The sequence below is a fragment of the Sus scrofa genome, chromosome 17 (assembly GCF_054392235.1).
Source record: "Sus scrofa isolate SSC_HxYL_T2T_F1_AM1 chromosome 17, Sscrofa_HxYL_maternal_Yorkshire_Landrace_v2.0, whole genome shotgun sequence".
NCBI lineage: Eukaryota > Metazoa > Chordata > Mammalia > Artiodactyla > Suidae > Sus > Sus scrofa.
This window is the reverse complement of record NC_139399.1, coordinates 63,234,571-63,260,257: the sequence shown is the minus strand read 5'-3', so window position 1 is coordinate 63,260,257 and position 25,687 is coordinate 63,234,571. Positions and strand designations below refer to the sequence as shown.

At 46.0% G+C, this 25,687-nt stretch overlaps 1 protein-coding gene across 2 annotated transcripts in view; it reads right to left on the bottom strand.

The window, feature by feature from the left end:
- The window catches only part of DOK5 (docking protein 5), a 152,046-nt gene that overhangs the window by 18,477 nt on the left and 107,882 nt on the right, over positions 1-25,687 (bottom strand). For both annotated transcript variants that reach the window (XM_085002635.1, NM_001123107.1), the window contains exon 6: positions 16,256-16,391. In XM_085002635.1, coding sequence (XP_084858761.1) covers positions 16,256-16,391 — 136 coding nt within the window. The remainder of the gene's footprint in view (positions 1-16,255; positions 16,392-25,687) is intronic.

Here is a 25,687-nt window from a genome sequence, read left to right as displayed (position 1 = left end):
AATCTGATAAAGGATTTGCCTCTGAGAAAGTCAAGTGGGGATCTGAGATGATTAAGCAAGGGAAAGAGACTTGTGTCATACGGTACGTGCTTCAGCACAATTTGCATTTTACATCACGTGCAAATCGCATCTTTAACCCCAGAGCCTTCTTCTGAAACCTCAAAAGGAACACAGCCCCTTCCCTCCACTGCATCCCATTCCAGGCACTATGGGAGAATGTTCAAACTATGAATAAGGCCCCCGGGGAATATATCTAAGTACCCCTCACTCCTCCAAGAACAGGCTCTCGGGGGGAGAGGGAATATCTTCCCACTTCCCGCACTGTAGTTTCATCAACCCTTCCCTTCCAGCCCTAACCCCCTTGATCATCAACAGATGGCATTTACCGGAAAACGAAAACAAGGGGGAAATTAAAAGGAGACTAGAAGAGAGTTCTCAAAGAGGCTTCAACAGAATCGCAAATTTCTCACCAGAGAGAAGTACTGCATATATCTCATGAAGAGTAAACATGTTTTGAACCGAATCCTAAACATGTGAGTTTTCTTCCTACAAAAGCCAGACCTAAGGTCTCTCTTAAAAGAGAACAGTAGTCCTAGACAATACCTTTTTTTTTTCAACGATTTTTATTTTTTCCATCATAGCTGGTTTATAGTGTTCTGTCGATTTTCTACTGCACAGCAAGATGACCCGGTCGCACATACATATATACTTTCTTTAAAAAGACATGCAAATCAAGCATGTGTTTATGCAGCATGAGATCTATTTACCCGGTTCAACAAATCTATTATTTCTGAGGTTTACACCCTTGTTGAGTTTCTGGCAACTATATCTTGCACGGTTTGGTGCTGGGAATAATTCATTGAGATAACTACATGTGCTGCATTCTTTGGGGTTCTTTCCGCTGGATGAGGCAGGTTCATTTAATCAATACGAGCTGCTTAAAATGCTAATTGCTATGCTAAGTGGCGGTAACCAAATCCTCTGGAACTGAGACGCAAATGCTGTTGAACAAGTTTTGGCATCATTGTGGGGCAGGTTTAGTAGTCACTTTGGGTTGATGAGAGGAGGTAAATCAGTCTCAAGGTATACAGAGGTCTGGCCAGCAGCCCTGGTGTCCACCTTTCCCTCACCTGCTGGACAGGTGAGCTCCCAGGTCTGTTACAGGAAGAATGATTGCTTAGAAATTTCTAGCTTTTTCCTTTGAAGCTTCTGAGAGAGCTTAACAACATGTTCTTGCTTCCATAAACCCATGAAACCCTGCGAACATGTTCTGCTGAGATACATGTAAAGACTGGTTAAGGGAGCTCCTGTCATAGCTCAGCAGTCATGAACTTGACTAGTATCCATGAGGACTCGGGTTCGATCCCTGGCCTCGCTCTGTGGGTTGAGGATCCTGTGTTCTCGTGAGCTGTGCTGTAGGTTGCAGATGCAGCTCGGATTTGACGTTGCTGTGACTGTGGCTGTGATCACCTTGGGAACCCCAGCCTGGGAACCTTCCATATGCCATGTGTGCAGCCCTTAAAGAAAAAAAAACAAAAAACCCTGCTAAGGTCCCGTGTAATTAGACTGGAGGGGAATAACGCCCACAGTGACACTTGCATTCTCAGTATAATGCATGTTCACTGAATGGTCGGTAGGAGTCTTCCTGCGGATTTTCGTGCGTGTAAAGGGCATCAGAGCAGGAGGTCCCTACTGTGCTCCCTTTTGCTCTCGTGCTCTTTCCTCCAGGGACCCGGGAGCCAGACTCTCAGAGTCACTTCGGAGCAAGAGGTCTCAAACTATGGCCCCTGGACCAGCATCAACAGCCCCTGAGAACTTATTAGACATTCAGATTCCAATGCCTCACCCAGCCCATTCATCTGTGGCTTTGTGGGCCTCTCAGGTGACTCTGATGCCTGCTGAAGGTAGAGAAGCGGGTCCCCGAGTCCCCCTTTCCCATGGCTCATCACCCGGGCCCCCCACACATACGCAGGCCCTAGATGGCCTCTCTCTTCTACTCCACCAAGTCTCCCAAACTTCCTCCTTCCTTTCAGTTCCCATGACCACACATCCTGGACTCTAGGTTCCTGTCCTGGCTCCTTACTTAATGACTGCGAGCCATGGGGCCTCAGTCTCCCCCTCTGTGAGATGGACCTAATAACATCACCAGTAAAATTAGAAATGCCAATTTGCATTCCATAGAATGAAGGAAAACAAGGCTGGCAAACTTTTCTGCCAGGGGCCAGATATGACATGGCTTTGGCTTTGTAGGCCATTCAGTCTCCACTGTGCCAACTAAGCACCGCTTCTGTTTCCATGTGAAAGCAGCCAAAACAATACAAGGATAGACAGGCATTGTTGCATTTCAAGAAAACTGTACTTATGGAAACAGGCACATCTGCTGTAGTTTGCCACCCCCTGAACCAGACCTAAGTGACATGACTTTAAACCATCCCCATGAGATAGTGACTTTGGAAACAGCAAACCAGGGGTGTAGTTTTTCAAATGTGTCATAAGATCACAATTGTGTAAGATCAACAATGACCCCCGAAGACCCTTGTCTTGTGTAGGTACCTACGTGTGTGTCTACCCACCTGTGTGTGTGTGTGTGTGTGTGTGTGTGTGTGTGTGTAGATACAGATTTCTGCACAGGATGATATGGGTACCAAGTAAAACATGGAAAGATAAGTACAAACTGTCAAGATTTAGGAGTGGCTCCTGAAGGGAAAGAGAGGCATGCCAGCAAATAATAAAAGGAACAAGCACCAATCGTCATCTAAATGGTCAAAACTTTGCAGCTAGTTATTTATTTTATTTTATTTTATTTATTTAATTTATTTTATTTGTCTTTTTGCCATTTCTAGGGCCACTCCCACGACATATGGAGGTTCCCAGGTTAGGGGTGTAATCGGAGCTGTAGCTGCCGGCCTACACCACAGTCACAGCAACGTGGGATCCGAGCCGTGTCTGCAACCTACACTACAGCTCACGGCAATGCCAGATCCCCCACCCTCTGAGCCAGGCCAGGGATCGAACCCGCAACCTCATGGTTCCCAGTTGGATTCGTCAACCACTGAGCCATGATGGGAGCTCCTACAGCTAGTTAAATTGTCCATAATCTGTTTCTGTAAAAATAAATTAAATAGGATTCAAAAACCAATCCTGACTTCCAAGGATAGTTGTGAAAAATTAAACAAAATCAAGCATGCAGACACTCAGTGCAGGGCCAGACGCAACGGCTCGTTGTTCTAACTTTATCCCTCAAGCAGACAAAGCCTCCAAACTCAGGTTTCTGCTTACACTCTCCCTGCCCGCAGCCCTGCTCTCCCTCGCTCCTTTCAGGGAACTCTGCACGTGGTGTCCTTGGGTTCATTCACTCATTCATTCCACGCACTTAGAGACTCTGGGCATCATTTATAAGCCACGCACGCCGCTGGGGACTGGAACCTTAACACATGAATAGAATACAGTTCCTCCGTCCCCAAGATTTGCTAGTAAATGGCCAGAGAGCTCGTGGAAAGCCTGACCTGGGTCATACCACCATCTGCCTGCACGACGGCGCCCCTTCCTCTACAAAAGACAGCAGACTGTCTCGTGAGCAGAGCTCTTCGTTCCAGGAGGGAGAAGATTCCTGGTCAATGCTCATATACCTAGTGCCTGGCGTGAGTCCCATGGTGGCACACAGCAGGCGCTTAATAAAAAGTGGCTGCATGATGGAATCACTGATGGGCATGCTGGCTGACCTGATGCACGCAATAAGAGAATTATCGGGTGAAGGGGAAACGCCTATCATCTTCCATCCTCTTGCCCTCTTATCCTTTCTTAACGTCAATCATGATAACGGCTCAGGTGGACTCATATTGAGTAGCACCAGACACGACATCAGGAAATCTCAGGAGCTGTCCCACCTGGGAAGGTGTGTACAAATTCACCTTCCTCCTTCCCAGGAGGGGAACAAATCCTAACAGTGGTGAAGTGGCCTGGCCAAGGACAGAGCTGGTAAAAACGCCCAGCCAGGTTTTAAGATCTGGCCTCTTATCAGAGCTAAAGCTCACATCAGAATCGTGTGTATTTGCACAGAAAACACTGAGGATGTCATGAGACCTCAAGGGATGGGCTCATGGTTCAGAGGGATAAAAGGCACCTGGATTTACTTCCGAAGCTTAGAGAAATGGCAGTTGGTTGGACGAGATGGGACCGCTCACCATATCTCAAAGAATAGAACCTGCCAGTGATTCTCCCAGTCCTTGGACCCCATCCCAGGGGTGTCTCTCAAGTGCACCCCAATGAGCTGCCCATCAGGCAGTCATCCCTGGCTTTCTAATGAAACCCGTTCTCCAGGGCTGCATAATCCTGATTCCAGCTTTGGCAGATGTTTGGCAGGAACCAGCCAAAGAGGAGCTATCTTCACTTTCTCCAACTCCTCTCCCTTGTTCTGACATTGGGAGTGAAAGTGGCGGCTATTCCCATCACCACCATGTTACCGAGATCTCACAGAATATTACTGAGCTGTGACGGAAATAGAGCGCGCAGAGGCTTACTCCTGGAACGTTAACCACTCCCCCTCACCCCCCCCCGCCCCCGCCAAAAAAAAAAAAAAAAAAAAAGGAGAGAGAGAAAGAAACTAAAAGTGAGCAGGAGAGAAAGACAGTTTCCCTGCTAAGTAAAAAGAAAATGCAGCAGAGACGCGCCTTAGGGAGCAGAACTTTGGCTGAAACAATGCCTCCCTTGTCGCCTGCAGCTTTGATAAAGCAGACTGTTAGTGGAATCCACCATTTGGGGCCAAATTTCCAAATGCGGCATTTTGCTGAGCACCAGATGCACTCAAATGGTTATTTTCATGGGGAATGAAAGTGATTTGCATCCATTTATTCAGAGCCATCTGAGTTCTCAGCCATATGCACGTAACAGAATCATTCCTCCCTTTGCTTCTGGTAACTTTTTCTGCCTTCTTCCTGAGGAAACCCTCTCCCCACCCGGACATGGAAATTGATAACCTCAGAACTGTGTTCCACGGCCTCTCAAAGCAGGCTTGCTTGGAATCTGGGCCTTGTTTTGGCACTGGGAGGGAAGGCGATTTGGTATTCTGGCTTCACTTTTTTTCTTCATGCGCATAAAATTGTCTATTCAACTCCTATTTTGTTCATTCAAAAAAAGTTCAGTAAATTCTGTGCTTGGCCCTGAGATTTTTGCAGACACACGGGGGCCTTGTCCCCTCCCCTCTGAAGGTGCACAGTCTTGAGTGGAGCAGCCACTTACATGGAGGACCATTTTTAAAGTCCGTGCAAAGGCAGAATGCCCCTAGGGTCAGAATGAACGTTTAAACTCAGTAGCTCACACTCAACAGAAGCAGGTGCTTTAGGGGCAAGATGCCCCATGCTCGCTGGACCCAGGTCCAGGGAGGGAAAGGACACTGAGTGGAGTGGTGGGCTGGGTGCAGAATGGCCTGCACCTGGGTGTGCTGTGCTTTGCTCTGGGGCACTTTGCACATTTGCAAAGAGTTTTACCTAACTCTGTGCATATTTACAAGGTCCTGCTTCGAACCTCAGCCTGCCGAGCCCCACGCACAAGGCAGGAGCCTTGCCTCTCAGTCTGATGCCGACAAGCTTGCTCACACTATCCAGGTCTTAATGGATACAACAAACAACAGTGCTCAGCCTCAGCACCCAAACTCCTGATGTGACCTGTTTGTATCCCCACTGCTTCAAGGGGACTCTCTTTCTCGCAGCTCTTCCCATGCCAGTCTGCGTGAACACAGAGGAATCCTAATGGCTCACACCTGTCACATCTTATGTCCCTCCTAAGCGCCTCCCATGGGCAACACTTCGGGGCATAAACGCTGTCACTGTCACCCACAGATGACATAAGAAGTACACAGAGCAAAAGGAGGCCAAGCTGCACAATAGCTTAGAAGTGACATTCAATCCTGGACATTCTGAGCCATCAAATTCTTGCCCAGGCTTCAAGCAGAGCCTACTCTATCTTTAGAGCAGAATCCTCGACCTTCTGCAACTGACCTTTGGGGCCAGGTTATCTTTGGATTATATCGTCCTGTGCATTAGAGGGTATTTAGTAGCATGCCACCTCCTGTCTCCCACTCAGTACTGACAACCCAAAAAGTTTCCAGTTGTGGCCAAATGATTCCTGGGAGGTGCTTCACCGAGAACCACCGGTTAAGGGTGAGTATACAGTCCGGTTTTCCTGGCTATGCCCTGCTTACATCTGATATCAGGCATAACTCTTGATCAAGAGCAGCTTCAAAGGCATATAGCTGTGCAGTCACACAAACCCATGCTTGCTCTGATGTTCTGGTGTCAACGTCTTGAAAACCTTGATGATTTTTGAACAAAGGACCCTGTGTTTTCCTTTTGAACCAGGCCTGCTGATGACATAGCCAATCAGACTTGACTCTCAAAAGTGTCCCAAGCTTGGGAAAAAATTCCTATGGTCACACTTCTGATTATCCATAACAGAGCCTTTAAAAGCTTACCATGTAATGCTTGCCTTATTGACCCGAGAAATGCAGACTGCACAGCTGGTTTTTGTCACCAAGCACACTCGTGCCTACATATGTTTTGCATTTTCCATCATAAGATACTGGATGCATATCCACCCTGATATTTTCCCCAGTAGGAGCCAGAGAAACAGCTACAATCTTCCATAAAAAGATATCAGGAAAACAAATGTCTTGGCAAAAAATACGAAGGACAAGAGGTATGAGTGGTCTCCCCTAAACCAGGGTTGCAAACGTGAATGTCTAAATGTGTCATGAAGGTGTTAGAAATGATTATTGACCACAGGAAGTAAGATCTACAAAACACAGAAGAACCGTCAGTATCTCAAAATGGTAGCCGCTATTCAATTTTGACCCAAGCAGCCACACTGTTGCCAGACAGTCTCATTTTCTCAAAAGACAGAACTCTGTGAAAGCTTCCACTTTAAACATTGGGAACTAAGTTAATCTTTAGAAAATGTGATCTGGGCCGATACCTGGCAGGCCAGACAAGAGTGGTCTGCACGTGCCAGCTCATGACACCTGCCCTACCGTCGTTGGTGACCTTAGCTCCTTCTCCCTGCTCTGGCCATCTGAGACATCCACCTAAGGGTTTCTGCTGCCTGAAGCCAAGCTAGTAGATAACTTTATCCCTCCTGCTTGCTACTTACATAATGGAGGAGGATTTGTATCTCATACCTGGACTGGTCAGTGAATATTTGAGCAGGAACCTACCACATGGTCAATTTCCAGTTCTGCAGAAGCAATTGGTTGGATCTATCCCCCACCCCCGCCAAATATTGAAACTTCCATCACTGATGACCACTTCCCATCCTGGTACCACCACCAAATGCCCTCTCCATGAGGTACTCCGGTTGTCCGATGCTGGCCACATCCAACACTTTAATATTATAAGAAAAAATAGCCATACGAGTGAGGCAAAGCACGTGTCTGCTGGGGGAAACAAAAGCTGCGACCTGTATTGAAGGATGTCTCTGGTGTCTCTAAAAATGATTGACTCTGGTTAAGATCACAAGTGGCCTCTGATTTTAGTGCTAGGTATTTGGAAGTATTGCTTTTTCCTTTGACGAACTCCTAGGAGAAAAAGTGAATCCACATGGCTTGGAGGGGAGAGATTGGTTAAATGAGTGCATTTGTATCTAATGCCTAAGAGCCAGGGTGTAGCACGGGGGTCAGTGCAGGCCAAATCCTGGCAGCCTCTGTTGTACGGCCCAGACTAAGAATGGAAGAAGAGGAGGGAGAATCAGCAGAGGGGTGGGGAGAAGGGAAGGAAGAAAAACAGAAGCAGCAGCAGCCATATGTGGCTCCTAAAAGCCTAAAATCCTTGGCAACTGGCCCTTTTCAGAAAATGTTTGCCACTTCTTGGTGGAGATGGATAAATCACTTATTCCCTAACATCTCAAAATCGATTTCAAGTGGCATTGAATTGACACAATTCATCTCTCAGTCCCTGTCCCCATTCCTCTCTCCTCTTTGCCATGATCGATACTGGCAAAACTGTGTTGCTTATCAAGCCCATCTGGTCAACCCGTTGCACCCTCTGCTCACATGTGAACATCTTAAACTCATACCATGACCTGCGGTCTTGCCATCATCGTGTACTCAGTTTATTGCCTACGTAGGGAGCCACCGTATTAAACATTAAGATGAGTGTCAGAATTTATAAACAAAGCTATAACCTGAGAGCAACATCTGGTTTGTCTCCTTTTCCTGAGAGGCACAGCCATCAGCTAAATTATGACCACGGCAAGGTGACAAGACCTTATAGCTCTGGAGAGAAATGGTATAAAGTAGTCAACTGAAAAGGACCATTACAAGTCAACTGAAAGGACCATTACAAGATACCACTGAATTAGGTTTTTTAAGAGACTCAGAACATGACATTCCCCTCCCCAAATATACAGAAACAAAAGTCAGAGCAAATTTAAGGTGGAAGCCTGAGTTCTATCTGCATCTATTCTGCCTAAAGGGTTTAGCCTGTCTTAATTCTCTATGAGTAAACATAGCTTAACAACACTTAGCCTCTTTTAATTTCTAATGAATTCGCCAAGAGTGTTTATTATGACTTCTGATTTCATTAATTTAATTTTAGCCGAGGAAGTACAGCACTGTGGACACTGGAGGCAGCAACACCTGGATCTGAATCTTGGCTCCATCATTTCTAGCTGTGTGTCCACACCTCAAACTCCTTAATTATAAAAATGGGGTGGCAGCGCCCATGTCAGTGGACTCACATTGAAGATTAAAGTTAATACATGTATGATGCTCGGCAGAGTACCTAGCACATAGTAGGTTTTCAATGACTGTCAGAGTCACTGTCATCACCAGCAGCTGCAGCTGTAGCACGTAGCTAACTCCTGTTCATCCGAAAACTCTGCTCAGTCACAACCTTCTCTGCAAAGATGACCCCACCCCATTTACAGCACCTGAAAACTTCCCTACCAAGCTTTTAAAAACCATTCTTTCTTTCTTTCTTTTTTCTTTTGTATGGCTCCACCCACAGCATAGGGAAGGTCCCAGGCTAGGGACTGAATCGGAGCTACAGCTGCTGGCCTAAACCACAGCCACAGCCACGCCAGATGTAAGCCACATCTATTTGCAACCTACACTGCAGCTAGTGGCAACACTGATCCTTAACCCACTGAGCAAGGCCAGGGATTGAACCCACATCCTCATGGATACTAGTCAGGTTCTGAACCCACTGAGCCATTATTTCTTATGTGTTTTTTATGCCTTCCAGTGGAAGGCACGTCCTCTTCCTCTTCCTCACCCATGTATCCATTGTTTGCCCTATGCTGCAAGCTCAACTACTGTTTCTGTTCCTATAAATACAATTACATAGCCATGGTTTTTCAGAAACATGGACGGAAGAGACAGACAGACAGTGAAATATTAAAGCCCCCTCCCAGAACCCTCAAACCACAGTCCTGCCCCCCAGGACTACCTGGAATATTTGGATCCTGCTGGATGTTCACCTTCTGAGTTTACAAAGCATGTGTGTGTGTGTGTGTGTGTGTGTGTGTGTGCGCGTGAGTGAGTGTGTGTGTGGGACTCTGCCCCCTGCCCTGCCTCTGCCTCATTCATGCGCCTCACACACCTTTGATACTACTGAGGGTGACCCTATTTAGCGGAATCGTTTCATTCCTTTTACAGCACAAGGTATCAAATTATTCCCTTTGGGTGGACACTGACACTGTTTCTAGTTTTTTCTATCACAACACACAAGCTCCCCCTAAATGGGAACTTCATCTTCTTCAGTCATCTCCCCAGCACTTCATGGACAGAGGGACTCAGAAAATATGTGTCGAACAGCAGAATGTAAGAAAAAAGGAGTGACTCACTCCACGAGCATGCGTCCACATCATCGTTGCTCCTGCTCGTGTGTTTTTAAACCCCTAGAAGTTGTTGTTGAGTAAAGGCAGGTATGCATTCAGTTTTGATCAACAGGGACAAACTGCCCTCCAAAGAGACCACATTAAGCTGAAATACAAGACTCATGATACTGTTGCATGTTTGGAGGGGTTTAAATCATAACTTCTTACCGGAATTTCAAGCTCCTTCAAAAAGACAAAAGATTTTTTTTTTTTACACATTAAGTTCTCTCCAAGATCTACTTTGCAAGCAGTAGATAGGTGTTTCAATAAAAGATTGTTGAATTACAATTAGTATGCCAGGATATAAAAGGGGTTTATATTTTTTTTCAGGAACGAAAAAAAAAAAAAAAAAAAGGCGGTGACTGCTTTAAGTAATACACTTAAAAAAAAAAAAAAATGTAGCTTAGCCCAATCAGTAGAGGTAAAAACTGATTGCTCTGTGGGTGGAGGAATGGGGACCAGGTGGTGAGAAGAGTGTTTATACACATCAAATCCCAGCAGGCAAGGGTCTTTTTAAGTGTCTGAGTAGTAGTGAAATTGATTCTGTGCTTTCTTTAATGCCCTCTACATAAAAAAAAAAAAAGTGGAAACAATTGCTTTTTAAATTAGGGTGAATATAAATTACTTTGATTTCCAGAATTGTAGAAGCGTTCCACTTGAACTTGACACATGCATTAACAAATTTTATTAGCGAAACCAAATCTGGAAGTAAATCTCTCAATTAAACAAACAAGAGAAGGGGACACAGAAACAGCTCAGGTTCCACTCTCAAACCTGGGTGCAGAATCAGGGCTGCAGAGGCTGAGGGAGACTAGACGTCACCCTGGGGCCCCAATGTCGCCCCGGGTGGAGCCCCCGGGGGAGCCTGTGAAATTGCTGTCATTCTCCACTTTGTCACTCTAGCCTGGAAAGAACGTCTAAAAATGACAGGCCCCGGCTGTGGAATGAGGCACATCCCACACTGCCACTCCTTGTTCCAAAATTAGACTCTGTCATACACACTGATCTCCAAGGTGGCAAAAATAGCTTGTGGCTCAGGGAGTCCCAAACAGTCCCAGCGGAGTTTCCCTGCAGCTCCTCCAGAGAGGCCGCTGGCAGCTTGCAAGCAGACCAGTTCCTGCCGTCCCAGCTCATCCAACACTCGGCCCTTCCTCATTCCTCAGGTCCGCTGGCCCTCTTGTATGTCCTCTTTAGAATGAATAATAAATAGCACACGGAATTGAAAAAGTGAGGAGGCGGGGGAGTTCCCGCTGTGGCTCAATGGGATCTGGGGCATCTTGGAAGAGCTGGGACACAAGTTCGATCCCCAGCCCGGCACAGTGTGTTAAGGATCCATCATTGTCACAGCTGTGGCTTAGGTCTCGACTGTGGCTCAGATCTGATCCCTGGCCTGGGAGCTCATACGCCTCAGGGCGGCCTAAAATGAAAGACAGAAGAAAAAAAAAAAGTCAGGAGGTGGAGGAAGAATGAGGAGACGTGAGAGTGTTACCAAAAGCTATGGGATTTCTTGTGAAAAGCAGTTGTGTGTTTGTTAGTTTTTGGTCTTTTTGTCTTTTTAGGGCTGGACTCGAGGCATAAGGAGGTTCCCAGGCTAGGGGTCCAATCAGGGCTACATAGCTGCCTACACCACAGCCACAGCAACACGGGATCCAAGCCACGTCTGCGACCTACACCACAGCTCACAGCAACGCCGAATCCTGAACCCACTGAGCGAGGCCAGGGATTGAACCCATGTCCTCATGGATGCTAGTCGGGTTTGCTAACCGCTGAGCCATGATGGGAACGCCAGGTCTGTTTCTTTTTTAGATATACTCCAAGTTGGTATGTATTTGTGAAAGGTGCTCTGATGTTCAGGACCATTTGAAAACACTGGCAGTGCTCAGGGAGGATGTAAGAGAAACACAAAGCCTTTAAAACCCTTCTCGGGAGTAAAGTCTTGTGGGCAGGGGCCGAGGTTTAGGAGCCAGATGAGAGGAGCCTGCCTTCTGGGCTCCAACAGCGATGAGCACCAGGGCTCAAGGGACTTAGCCACCGTCAGCATCGATTTTTTTTTTTTTAATCTATAAGAGCTGGGCAGTGACTCCTTCCAGGTCAAGGGTCATGAATAACACTCCCTTGAATTATAAGACCCAAGGGAGCGGGTTTCTCCTGCCCATTAGCGCTATATCCTCGATCACGTAACAGAGCATATTAAGTCCTCAATAAACCTTTCTGAATGAACAAATGCATGAGAACAAATGCATGAATCTAGCTCATAGAGCTACCGTGAGGATTTGAGAAGGAGCAAGTCACGTGGCTTGATGAGCGGCTGTTGTTATGAAGAGCCTGGCACATAAATCATAAGTCAATGGTTATATTAGCCAAACCCCCTCGGGCTGGAAACATACGTCACGCTTTCTCTTGGGTGAAACCTCAAGGAAAATCAAAGCACTAAATAAACACGATTCCAGAAGTTTGCAATGTGTGGGGACAGATACCAAAGTGGCACCCACGGTGTCCCCTGCAGAGGTGCACACCCTTGTGGTCCCCTCCCCTGGCTGTGACTTACTTCCAATCAAAAGCCCATGACAGGGTGACGGGATGTCACGGTCATGGCTAGGGTGCCCAGGACTGTGGCCCCCATTCTACAAGGGCAGGCTTTTGTGCTGGCTTTGATAAAGCAAGTGGCTGGGTGGAGAAGGCCCATCGGTGGCAAGGAACCAAGCAAGGGAGCCCTCTGGGGCTAAGGGTGGCCTCCACCTAATAGCGAACAAGAAACTGAGGTCCTTGGAACTACAGCCCCAAGGAACTAGATTCCACCAATAACCACCGTGACCTGGAGAGTGGGTCCTTCCCCAGACTAACCTTCAGATCAGACTGGAGCATCTCAGCCTCGGGAGAACCTGAAGCTGGGGGTTCCAGAAAGCCACTCAAACACTCCCGACCCGCAACAACTATGAGATAATCAATGTGTATTGTTTTACGGTGCAGAGTGTGTGGCACTTTGTTACCCAGCAAGAGAAAACTGATACAGGTGGTAACACAGGCAGGATAGCAATTGGTCACAGCATGGGTAGCAAATGCCCAGAGAAGGGCCACCTGCTGAGTGACAATAGAGAGTGGTGGAGACTGTGGAGAAATGAAGATCCCTATTCTACCTGAAGAAGGGAGATGCCACCAAGCGTTTCTGATGGTTGCCACACAGGGCACTTTTCAAGATACAGGAATCTGAATTTTACGTGAAACCTCTTAACTTTTCAACGTCAGCCACGAGCCACGAATTTTTAGAACGGCAGTGAGCTGATCTCACGCAGGGCAGACAAAACACGTCTGGGGGCTGGATTCTGCGATAAAGCCTCAAGAGGGGGGTTATCCCAGCACACCTGCTCCAAATTTGAGCCCCACTACTTCCACGCTGGGGGAGCTGGGCCTTAATCCAAAGGTCACTGTGCGGGTTGGAAAGGACACACAAAGCCCTTACAATATTCTGTTACAGAGTAAAGACATGATACAGCTTGACTACCCGAGTTACCTGTGGTTATCGTAACAAATTACCACAACTTGGGGGCTTGAAACAACACAAAGTTATTCTCCTGTGGCTCTGGAGGTCAGAGTCTAAAATCAGATTCACTGGGTTCAAGTCAAGGTGTCTGCCAGGCTGGTTCCTCTTGGAGGCCCCAGGGGAGAATCCATTTCCTTGTATTTGTCCAGTTTCTACATCCTTTGGGACGCATCTCCTTCTACCTTCAAAATCATCAGGGCAGACTTTTCAAATCTCTGTCCCTCTATTTCTATTGTCAGATCACTTTCCGTCTGGCTCTGACGCCTCCTGCTGCCTTCTTACAAGGACCCTGTGATGACACTGGGTCCACCTGGCCCATCCAGCATAATATCCCATCTCAAGACTTTCCCGTAACCCCATCTGCGAAGCCCCTTTTTCCATCTAAGGTAATGTCTACAGGTTCCATGGCTGAAGATGTGTTCTAGCCTACCACACTAATAGCAATAATGATAACCAAAAAAATTATTATTATTATCTGACCCACAAGTCTCTTCTTTATGACTTCTGGGCTTCAGGGTCATAAGTCAGATCCAAACCAACGCACCCAAGGCTGCAATTGCAAACTGTCATGGGTGCCCCAGTGAAGAGGCTGTCTTGAGAGCTTTACAGCAGTGGCAGCGAAGAGCAGGTTAGGGATTCCTAATAATGAGGTTAGCTTCACCATCTTTCTCTACTTACAGCCTTGAGCATCTCAGGGAAGCCGGGAGTTACATAAAGACAACTCCTAGTTGAGAACAGAGCTACTCTGTGTGGCTCCACCCTCAGTGACCAGAAAACTTAAGGCCAGTTGGGTCACCTTCCCGCATTTCATTGTAGCCCAGTATCTCTTTTCTCCTCTAATCCAAGACTGATTCAAGGATGTTGATTTGTAAGCATTTCACAATCCCCACTTTAACTGCCTTGGAGATTCAGATCCGGTTTTGAAGCTTACTCATTTCCATCTAAAACAGGATGTTTTTACTTTAAAAATCACATTCATTTTGCAGAGCTTGTTAAGCATACAGTAAATTAAAAGCAAACAACATTATATTCCAGTTACATTTGCCAAGGGATGATCTGAAGGAATTACTCATATTCCTGATTAATTTTTAGTGGAAATAATGAGGAGGTTGTAAATGGAAAAGCGTGTGTGTCGAACCTGCCTTCCAAGTACATAACAATTTATGCTAATTGATGGCTTTACAAAGCGGTAATCTTGGAGGGGGGGGAACACAACTTCTTCAGACTTTAAAGGCATCTAATGGAATGTGTGTGTGACTTCACAACTTGAATGCAATGACAAGTTGGCCTTTAAGTTCAAAATGTCTTGAATGTCTTGAATGCTACTTTTTTTTTTTTTTTTTTGTCTTTTTAGGGCTGCACTCGCAGCATATGGAAGTTTCCAGGCTAGGAGTCAAATCAGAGCTGTAACCACAGCAACGCCAGATCCAAACCGCGTCTGCAACCTACACCACAGCTCACGGCAATGCTGGATCCTTAACCCACTGAGCAAGGCCGGGGATTGAACCCGTGTCCTCATGGATACTAGTCAGGTTTGTTTCTGCTGAGCCACGGTGGGAATTCTTGAATTCAACTCTCGATCTAATCTATCTTTCTTTTTATCTATCTATCTATCTATCTATCTATCCATCCATCTGTCCATTTATGAATTTGCCTATCTCTACTGCAATATTCAGAATCAGGAAGCATGTGGAGAAATGGATAGCAAGACTCTATCAGTTCAGAAAGAATATTTTTAAATGGTTACAGGAAAATCAGGAGAATATTTCATGATACATAAAAATTACATGAAATTTGAATTTCAGTATCCATTAATATAGTTTCTTTTCAAACACAGCCGTATCCACTTGATTCCACATTACCTATGTAACTTTTGCTCCACAACAGCAGAGCTAAGGAGTTGCAACAGAGGCCATCTCAGTCCTCAGAGCCTAAAACATTTTCCATCTCACCCTTTACTGAAGGTTTTGCTGACCCTTGCGTGCAGCACTCCAAAATCCCAGAGCACTGCACGCACAGGTCATTTGGGAGCCACCTGGGGCTGTTTGGGGAATAGATTATACGACTGGCATGCTTTTCCCCTTCTTTAAATCCAACCTCCCTACTTGGTTAAATCATATTTTCAAATTAGCCCTAACCTTACCATGCCAACCCAGCTCCTTTTGGGTTTGCAGATTTCTTTCCAGATACGAATCTCTATGTGTGTATTTGCAGCCATAATGCACGATTTGCATTATTCAACTCTTGCATGCCATTTCAGATTTTGTAAATTTATTGTTCTTAAAAGAAGACTCAGGAACCATAATTCTCTGTAGAGTGCACAGTCCTTGGCACCGTGCACTGAACAGAGGAGGTTTTCTGAGACAGCGTTTGTGTTGCTCGTGCATCTTTGTGCTTGTGGTGTCTTTCTACATTGATGACTGTGAAGGTTTATCCCCTAGAGGATGCGCTGGGGGCAGGATGGAGTCTTACGGATAGGTTTTCTTTGTCCCCCAACGCATTACTGGGTTTTTTGGTTGTTGACCTTGGACTCCCGGGGAGAAATTAATAAATGTCTATTTTTTATACATCACCCAGTCAAGGTGCTCACACTGATTAAGACACGTACATGCAACAACTGAGGCACAAAAGTGGGGAAATGAATGATGAGGGGCGTGCGGCCACAGTGTTACCATTTGGCCACATCCAGCTTTCCAAGGATGGCATTTAATCCAAGTAATGCAGTGCTGCATCTAGGAGTAAGCCCTCTGCCCCCCAAAACACGGACCACATTTTCAGCACACAGATTCCAAGACCGCATTCTCCAGCGGCAAACACTGGGTCATAAGCAAGAAATTCCAAACGTACCATTGAATTTTTCACGCTCTGCAGCAAGCGCTCGTGCTGCTCAGCTATGGCCAAGGCAGCAGAGTGGACCTTCTGGTAGATGGCCTCCCCGTCTCGCGTTTGAAAGATAAACAGCCCTTCACCAGTCTCACACATCCTGTGAAAATAAAGACAGCCTCTGAACATCAGCTCCTAGGAGTTCAGCGCACCGAGGGCCTGGAAGACTCCCTGGGACTGGGTTCCTTCATTTCATAGCAGATTGGGATTCTTGTTCGCATGCACTGAACAACATTAACGAGAAGCAGAATGTCCCGTGGGTGGTTATGCACATGGGTGGGGAACCCAACACTCTAAGCCAACATGGTGCCCAGCGGTCTTGGCCATGAAGCTTAAGAAAAAAGCTGTTTCTCGGAGTTCCCGTCGTGGCGCAGTGGTTAACGAATCTGACTAGGAACCATGAGGTTGCGGGTTCGGTCCCTGCCCTTGCTCAGTGGGTTAACGATCCGGCGTTGCCGTGAGCTGTGGTGTAGGTTGCAGACGCGGCTCGGATCCCGAGTTGCTGTGGCTCTGGCGTAGGCCGGCGGCTGCAGCTCTGATTCGACCCCCAGCCTGGGAATCTCCATATGCCACAGGAGCGGCCCAAGAAATAATAACAACAACAACAAAAAGACAAAAAGACAAAAAAAAAAAAAAAGAAAAAAGCTGTTTCTCGAGCCTCCGTAAACCCCCCCTGCCCCCCACACCACTCTTGGAGAAGATTGAGTGCAGCTGCCCAGGACCGTCCATGAATCAGAGACGCAGCAGAATCTGTGCCCCGCAGCTCAGAGGCCAAAAAAGGAGTCTGTGAGTCTCGGATTCTGTGCTAACTTTCCTCACAGACCACGTCTTGAGGAATGATTTCATTTCCAAAACCACAGATCAAATGTTACTCCGGCTTTCACTCAGGGAGGTGAGCCAAAGGCAGCTAAGAATTTTTTTTAATGACCATCGCTGCGCAGAATGAATGTGCAGGACATAAAGAGAAGTTACTCAAGGAAAGGGATACAGGTTTTGCACTTAATGTGAAAGATTAAGAGGGGGCACACTTTCACCTCAGACTGTTAAAAAACAGAAATGAATGTCATTAAAAGGGAGGGTTGGTATACATAGTTAGGCAAGAGCCAAATAAATGTATTTTACTGCTCTGTGTGTGTGTGTGTGTATTGTGTACAGATATACACATAGTGGGCATATATAATTAGCAAATATACTGAATTACTCTAAACATTTTTAAAGACCTTGGACAAAATCATACCATAATGGGTAATTTTGAAAGTTCTGATTTTGTTTTCTTAAATTTATTTTTCAAAGTTTTATTGAAGGTAGTTGATTTACAGTGTGGTGATGATTTCTGCTGTACAACAAAGTGATTCAGTTACACGCGTACACACACGTCCGTTCCTTTTCAGATTCTTTTCCCAGACAGACCATCACAGAAGCCTGGGTAGAGTTCCCTCTGCTATACAGTTTCAATTTTGATATGTACGTATATCAACAGTAAACTCAGAGGTTGTTTTTGCATGTTTAAAACAATATTTCATTATTAATTATTTACAACTAGGACTATTACTTAATTATTCTAAGACACAATTCCACTCCTTCCACCTCAATTTTCTCTTGCTGGAAAACTGAATACTGGCCCTAATGCCTGGGTTTGGCTCACATCTAGAAGCCCACAGCTAAAGAACTTTTTAACACAGCCTGGAAACCAAACTAACTCTCAACCCAACCTACAGTTATGCTCTCTATTCCACTCTATGCAATGAATACGGTTAAAAAAAAAAAAAAGGAAGATTTATCCTTATCCAATTTTCCACAGTTGGCCCAACAGCATGGCCATATGGCAGTTTACAGTATATATAGCTTAGTGCATGTTAATTGGTCAAAACCTGCTTAGCTTGAATTTCACTAACGTGGACTATGGAAGAGGAAGAAAAAGGAGAACTAGAAGGCGTTTACAACAAGCTAATATAAAGAACTAGTTTATGGGGCTGATCTTGTGAGTTTAATGATTAAGTTGCTCTAATCCAATGACGAACTGAAAATAAAATTCAAAGCATTTTTACTCGAGTCCCGTTTCCATTCCTGAGTCTTCCTAAAATACTTCAGCCCTCGGTGCTATGCCTTCTGCATTTGATACCCCATACAAATTAGACTCTATCACTTGGTACCTAATTCCGCAAGGTCTTATGTTTTTCACAACTCTTTTTTTTTTCCCCATCAAATATGAAAATATGATTTGTTAAGAGAAGGAAGTAACCTCAATCAATTCTTTAAGAGGAAGAAGCAGCCTTTTGTTTCCTTTAAGGCAGAGGTCATTGTTTATTTACTTACATAGATGCCAACCTTGGTTCCGGAAAGGATGAAGGCACCTGTGACTCACACAAACACTTGGAGGATGACTCATTCATGGCAAACCCTGCAACTGTGTTTCTCACATTTGACCGTCTAGCGACCTTCAAAGTTTTTCTCACTGCGACCCACACTAACACAGATTAGACTGTGACCCAGTATACCTGTCAATCTATGTATCATCTAGCTATCGTTTGTCTATTATCGGTGTATCCCACGGATAATATTCTATTCTATTTTGCAATACCAGTGGTGAAGTGCTTAATTTATACTATGACCCAACTGGTGAGACCCACTCTTTGAAAATCACTCTTGTACCCAATATCTGCTTTTGATTAAAATAGTGAATCCACAACCATCCTTTGATGACATTTGAAAATCTAAATAATTATTGTGATCAAAAAAAAGAAATCAAAAGTATATGGACTTCCCTTGCCTCTACCTAAGGACCTGAAACATAATCACACACACACACACCTGCAGAAAGGATAGAGAGTCACAACCTTAAATGCCATTGGGGCTTTTCATACAAAGAACATGATCGGATAAAGAGGCTCGGACCTCCTACAACACTACAGAGTCACCCAGAGGGAGTGCAGCAAATGGACAAGAGCCACCAGTCAGGACTGGTCAGGCATTCACATGAGGAAATGTGAGCCCAGTGTAGCCACACCTCTGATTATTTAAGAGAAACCAGACATCCTGACTTTGATATAAAATAACTTGATTTTTTTTTTTTTTGCAACTAGAGATTATGATACTAAGTGAAGTAGGTCAGAAATAGAAAAGCAAATATCATATTGATACCACTCATATGTGGCATATAAAATAGGGCACAAATGAACCTATCTACATAACAGAAAAAGATGCACAATCACAGAAAATAGGCTTGTGGTGGCCAAGGAGGAGGGGAGAGGGAGTGGGATGGAGGGGGAGTCTGGGGTTAGTAGATACAAACTATTACATTCAGAATGGATAAGCAATGAGGTTCTACTGTACAGCACAGGGAACTATATCCAGTGTCTTGGGATAGACCATGACAGATGATAACATAAGAAAGGGAATGGGGGAGTTCCCGTCGTGGCTCAGTGGTTAACGAATTCGACTAGGAACCATGAGGTTGCCGGTTCGATCCCTGGCCTTGCTCAGTGGGTTGAAGATCCGGCGTTGCCGTGAACTATGGTGTAGGTCGCAGATGAGGCTCAGATCCCGCGTTGCTGTGGCTCTGGTGTAGGCCAGTGGCTACAGCTCCGATTGGACGCCTAGCCTGGGAACCTCCATATGCTGCGGTTGTGGCCCTAGAAAGGGCAAAATGACAAAAAAAAAAAAAAAAAAAAGACAAAAAAAAGAGAAAGGGAATGGATATATATGTATGACTGTGTATGACTGGGTCACTTTGCTGTACAGCAGAAACTGGCACAACACGGTAAATCAACTATAATTTAAAAGTGTTTAGAAAAGTAAATAACCTGAATTTTTAATGTTGGCAACTTCTTCCATTTTTTAAGTTATGGGGCCCAAAGTGCCTTTCTTGACCAGATCTAGCCGGGAAGCTACCAGTTTGCATTAAAGCAACAAAAATGCACTAAAGAGCTTTAACTAGAACAGCAATTAGGCCTTTGCATTGTTGGGACTTTCACCCATACTGTTGAAAGGCATATGCCCTTCAGTGGGACAGCATGACCCAGAAAGTGTGGATAATGAACAAAAATTGACCTCAGATGCTCTTCCAAACGGCCTCTTCTAACCTCTACCCACGAGCTCTTTTATCTCATTCACCACCACCCCAACCCAAGAGGTTTGTTTGGTACTGTCTCATAAGCAGCTTTACAAGCCATTAAAAACGTTCCTAGAGGCCGTGGGCTAAACAACACAATGGGCCACCTTCCCACGGCAAGTAAGAAGAAATGGGAAAAGAAAACGAAAAAGGAAAAAAAGGGAAAGGGAAGGAAGCAAAGAGAAAAGCATATCGAAGAGATAATGGTCTTATGTAAACTAATGCGAGGTCTGCTCCGTCTCTCCGGAGAGAACACAACGCAGAGCAAACATGTTCTAACGGTTCCTCCAGCGCAGACGTGCAAACACTCAAGGCTCGACTCTTAACGGTCCCCATGCCTTTCCTTCTCTTTACCAACTGACCTTCACCTTGGACTCTGCAGACAGACAGCATCCAAAGCCGTCCCCAGTGCCTCGGGACTCTTTCCTGATGGCCTTACACTAATAGAAACCCGTGGATGGAAACCCAGAGAAAGTAAAATACTGAGTTGAAGCTGGGCCTCTCCTGTGTCTTGTGTGAAGATAAGAATTCAAACATAAAAACACTGTGACCATATAGATGTACTTCTAGTTTTGAATTTCTTTTTTTCTTTTTTTCTTTCTTTTTTTTTTTTTTTTTTGTCTTTTTGTCTTTTTGCCTTTTCTAGGGCCGCTTCCACAGCATATGGAGGTTCCCAGGCTAGGGGTCCAATCGGAGCTGTAGCCGCCGGCCTAGGCCAGAGCCACAGCAACGCGGGATCCGAGCTGCGTCTGCGACCTACACCACAGCTCACGGCAACACCGGATTGTTAATCCACTGAGCAAGGCCAGGGATCGAACCGGCAACCTCATGGTTCCTAGTCAGATTCGTTAACCACTGCGCCAAGACGGGAACTCCTCTTTTTTTTTCATCTTTTTGTCTTTTTAGGGCCGTACCTGCAGCATATAGAGGTTCCGCCGGCCTACACCACAGCCACAGCAATGTGGGATCTGAGCCGCGTCTGCGACCTACACCACAGCACACAGCAACACCGGATCCTTAACCCACTAGGCGAGGCCGGGGATTGAACCTGCAACCTCATGGTTCCTAGTCAGATTTGTTAACCCCTGAGCCACGATGGGAACCCCTAGTTTTGAATTTCTTAACAAATACTTTGCCTTAATGATATGCCTGCCACTCCTAACCACGGACTACGCAATCGGTGGAGAATCCATAAGAAACCTGAGAACTCAGAAAGTACATTCATCCACTCACGTGCACAATAAATTTGTCTTCAGGCAGCATTAATAGAGGCTTACTACATACACACTAATAAAAGCCGTAACACACCGGAGGCTTGGCAAAGGTACAGACTTGGCTCCAGACCGCCTGGCGAGGATTGCCCCTTCCCAGCTTTTGCGACTCGTACGCGTTACGTAACGGCCCTAGGCCTGTGTCACCACTAGGAAAATAAATATAGTGAATAGTAACTGTCAACCAGATTTCTCGACAGGGAGTTGCCACTGTGGCAAAATGCCCCTGGTTGAGAATCTCTGAAGTAGACCTAAACCAAGGGCATGAGGGAGCACGTGACGGGGGCTTACATGGTCAGGAGGTTGCACACCCAGGCAGCGTCTGGGTCCAGCGGGGAGGGTGGCTCCCTGCAGACCGCACTCAGGTTGGGGTGAAGAGGAAGCCCTGTCCTACCTGTTCCAATCACGGGCATCGCTGCCTGGATGATCTCAACTGGAGATGGGGGTTGGGGGGTGGAGGTAACTCTGTAGGTGCCGTGTATCTGTGTGCGCGTGTGTGTGCACGTGCATGTGTGGTGTTTTGGCTGCAGACCAGGCCGATCTTGGCTGTCAGCTGAGACTGTCTGCCCAGCCTCTGCTGTGACCAAGAGGGTGAGACACAGAATCCATGGGGGACATGAGGGCCCCCCCAGAGTGTGCCTCCCAGGCTTCTGAGCAGGAGACAGCCCTGTGGACATTGGCCATTTGTTTGTCAAACCTCTGTGTCACCTATTTAATATTTTTAATCAATTCTTAAACAAAAGTGTTGTAAATGGAACCATCAAATCCATATCCGAAGCCAGTAGCTCTGCCATGGACTGCAACAGACATGGGAGTTATCCTCATGGTTCAGCAGGTTAAGGAAACATCTGGCCTTTGCCCTGGGCTCCTGGGAGGCCATCTTGGTTTGCCTGGGGTTCTTGGCTAGGCTAAGAGTAGCAGCAGGACTTAGAGTGTGGCTTGGGTGGCGTGGTATCCGTGGACCAGGTAACTGAGCTCATCTACGTGGCCGCCAGTGAATCAATCAATCATCATGCATGTGACAAGCCCCAGCAAAACCTCTGAAGGCCATGGCTCAGGGCGCGTCCCTGGCTGGCAGTACTCGGTGCATACTATCACACACTGAGACGAGGAAGGTAACAAGTCACGCCATCCTAGTCCCAAAGGGAAAGGGTAACAGAAGCTCCAGGTCACCTACTTCTCTGGTCCCCATGCCACGCGCTTCCTCTCTTGGCTAATGTTCCTCTGTATCCTTCTCTGCAATAAACCAGGAGTGTCACGGTGTTCAGTGAATCCGGGGAGTCCTTCTAGCAAATTATGAAACCAGAGCTGGTGTGGGGACCAATGAACTTTCAACTGGTGTCAGAAGTGAGAAGGGTCTTGGGGACTGTTGCTTCAAACTTTGTAGTGGTTCAACTCTACAGAGCCCCCAGGGGCTCCTGTGTAAGATCAGAAGCTGATTCTTTCCAGCAGCCTTCAAACCCCACATGGCCGGACCCCACTGCATCTCCACCGCTATTATCCACTGTTTGCCTCTCAGTTATTCGGCTCTGGCCTCTGCCTTACGCACTCCAGGTGTGCTTCCCCTTCAGCAACGTCTCCCGTCTTCCTACGTCTGGCGGGGATGCTCTTCCTCCAGATTCCTACAGGCTCACTCTCCCCCTCTTCCAGGCCTCACTCCCTCACTCATCACTGCCTCGGCAAAGCCAGCTCTGCTCACCTTACCTAAAACTGCACCTCTCCAAAAAAAAAAAAAAAAAAAAAAAAAAAAGAAAAGAAAAGGAAAAAAAAGGCACTTTTCCTTCAGCACTTTCTTTCAAACATCTTTATTTTTCACTGTAGGACTTAGACATTCTAACATCTCTTTTACTTTTTTAAATGTATGTTATCGCTTGTATTCCCCTCTCCTCTAGAGAGTAAGTCTCAGAACAAGAGAACAAGGTATGGAGTTCCCGTGTGGAGCAGCGGAAACAAATCCGACTAGGAACCATGAGGTTGCAGGTTCAATCCCTGGCCTCCCTCAGGGGGTTAAGGATCTGGCGTGGCTGTGGCATAGGCTGGCAGCTGTAGCTCTGATTCAATCCCTAGCCTGGGAACCTCCATATGCCGTGGGTGCAGCCCCAAAAAGAAAAAAAGAAAAAAAAAGAAAGAGAGAACAAGGTATGTTTTATTTACTGCTGCATCCGCAGTGCTTAGAACCACCCCAACCTCTTAGGGTGCACGCAGAGAATATGTGATGAAAGAAGGTCTCATTCATTTGGACTAGTCCTTTCCTAGGGTTCGGAGGTACCGTCACATATAAAGCGGTCCCATACCCTAGTGGGCCATCACCTCTAACGAAATGGTCGCACTGCCAACATGTATAGGAAAAGATGCCCAAAGCCACTAGCCAGCAGGGAAATCAAAACCACGATGAAATATCACCTCATGCTTGTGAGGGTGGCTACGATGAAAACGGTAAACGCCAACGAGTGATGGCAAGGATGTAGAGAAAGGAAACTCCGTGCGTGGTGTTGGTGGGGATGTCGGCTGGTGCAGCCACTGAAAAACGGCGTATGGAGGGTCTTGGAAAAATTCAAAGCGGAACTGCCAGATGGTCCAGCAATTCTACTTCTGGGCATACACCAAAAGGAAATGAAATCCTTATCTCAAAGAGATATCTGCATCCCCGTTCGCTGTAGCATCATTCACCATGGAGACAACCTTAGAGTCCAGTGCTGGACGAATGGATAAAGAAAATGTGGGGAGGGTGTGTCTACATCTACACGATAGAATATTATTAGAATGTAAAAAAGAAGACGCCCCCTGCCACTTGTGACAACGTGGATGGGACTTGAGGGCATCAGGCTCGGTGAAACAGGTCACAGGTAAAGAAAGACAAACACTGCCTGACCTCACTCACTGATAAGTGGAATCTAAAAAAGCTAACCTCACAGAAACGGGCAGCAGAAAGGTGGTTACCAGGGGTTGGGGTGAGAGAAAAGGGGAGATGCTGGTCTAAGGATACAGACTTCCAGTTAGAAGATGAAAAAGTTCTAGGGAATCTAACGTAGAGCATGGGGACTACAAGTAAAAATACTGCATTCTATACCTGAAAGTTACTAAGAGAGGAGATTTTAAATGTTCTCACCCCCCAAAAGGGCGATTATGTGAGATGATGGAGGTATTAACTAACCTTATTGTGGTAAGCATTGTGCAATAAACCCATGTATCAAATCATCACCTTGCACACCTTAAACTTAAATGTTAGATGCCATTTATAACGCAACAAAGCTGGGGGGGGGGAATGAAATAAGACATACCCATTAAGAGTTTTCTAAAAACGTGGCTGCAAGGCAGGAGGCGTTGACACTTGTCTAATTTCTTTATCCAAAGGTCACAAGAAAGGCATCCTTTCCTTAAGGGATTTCACGTGCAAAGCCCACAGAAGCTCAGAGGTAGAGGGTACCGAGCCAAGCTCTTATGATGGCCTTGGCTTGTCTGTGTTCACACCCCCACACCTAGCCTGGTGTCTGGCCAAGAACAGGCAATAATGAAGGATCTTTTAAGACGATGGTTAAAAAGCTTCCTCTGGGGAGGAGAAAGGGGACTCTCGGATTGGACACACACCTCCGCTCATGGAGTATTTTATAATGCGTGTTACCTTAAAATTGCTTTTAGATAAATGCTAATGAAGGAGGAATGCCCATGTGAGTGGCACAACGGCAGTTTCTGTTTTCTTTCAAAAGGAGAGCATTCCATTTCTTCTGAGCCAAGCTGTGGGGAGATCCAGCACATCTGTATTCAGATTTCTCAGTTCAACACAGTAGGGAGAGCGGAGTGCATTTTGTGTGTTAATTTGTTCTCATTCCTTTAATGAGTATATGCTCTATAAAACATTTAGAAACGAGGGATTATGAAGTAGCTTAGAATCAAGAAGGCACGTGGAGACTATCCAGCGACTGACTTCAGCGTAATGGTCCTTTGACGTGTAAACCCATCAATTAGAGGAGAATACACACTTCCTCTCCAGTGAAAAGTCATTTCACCCATTAG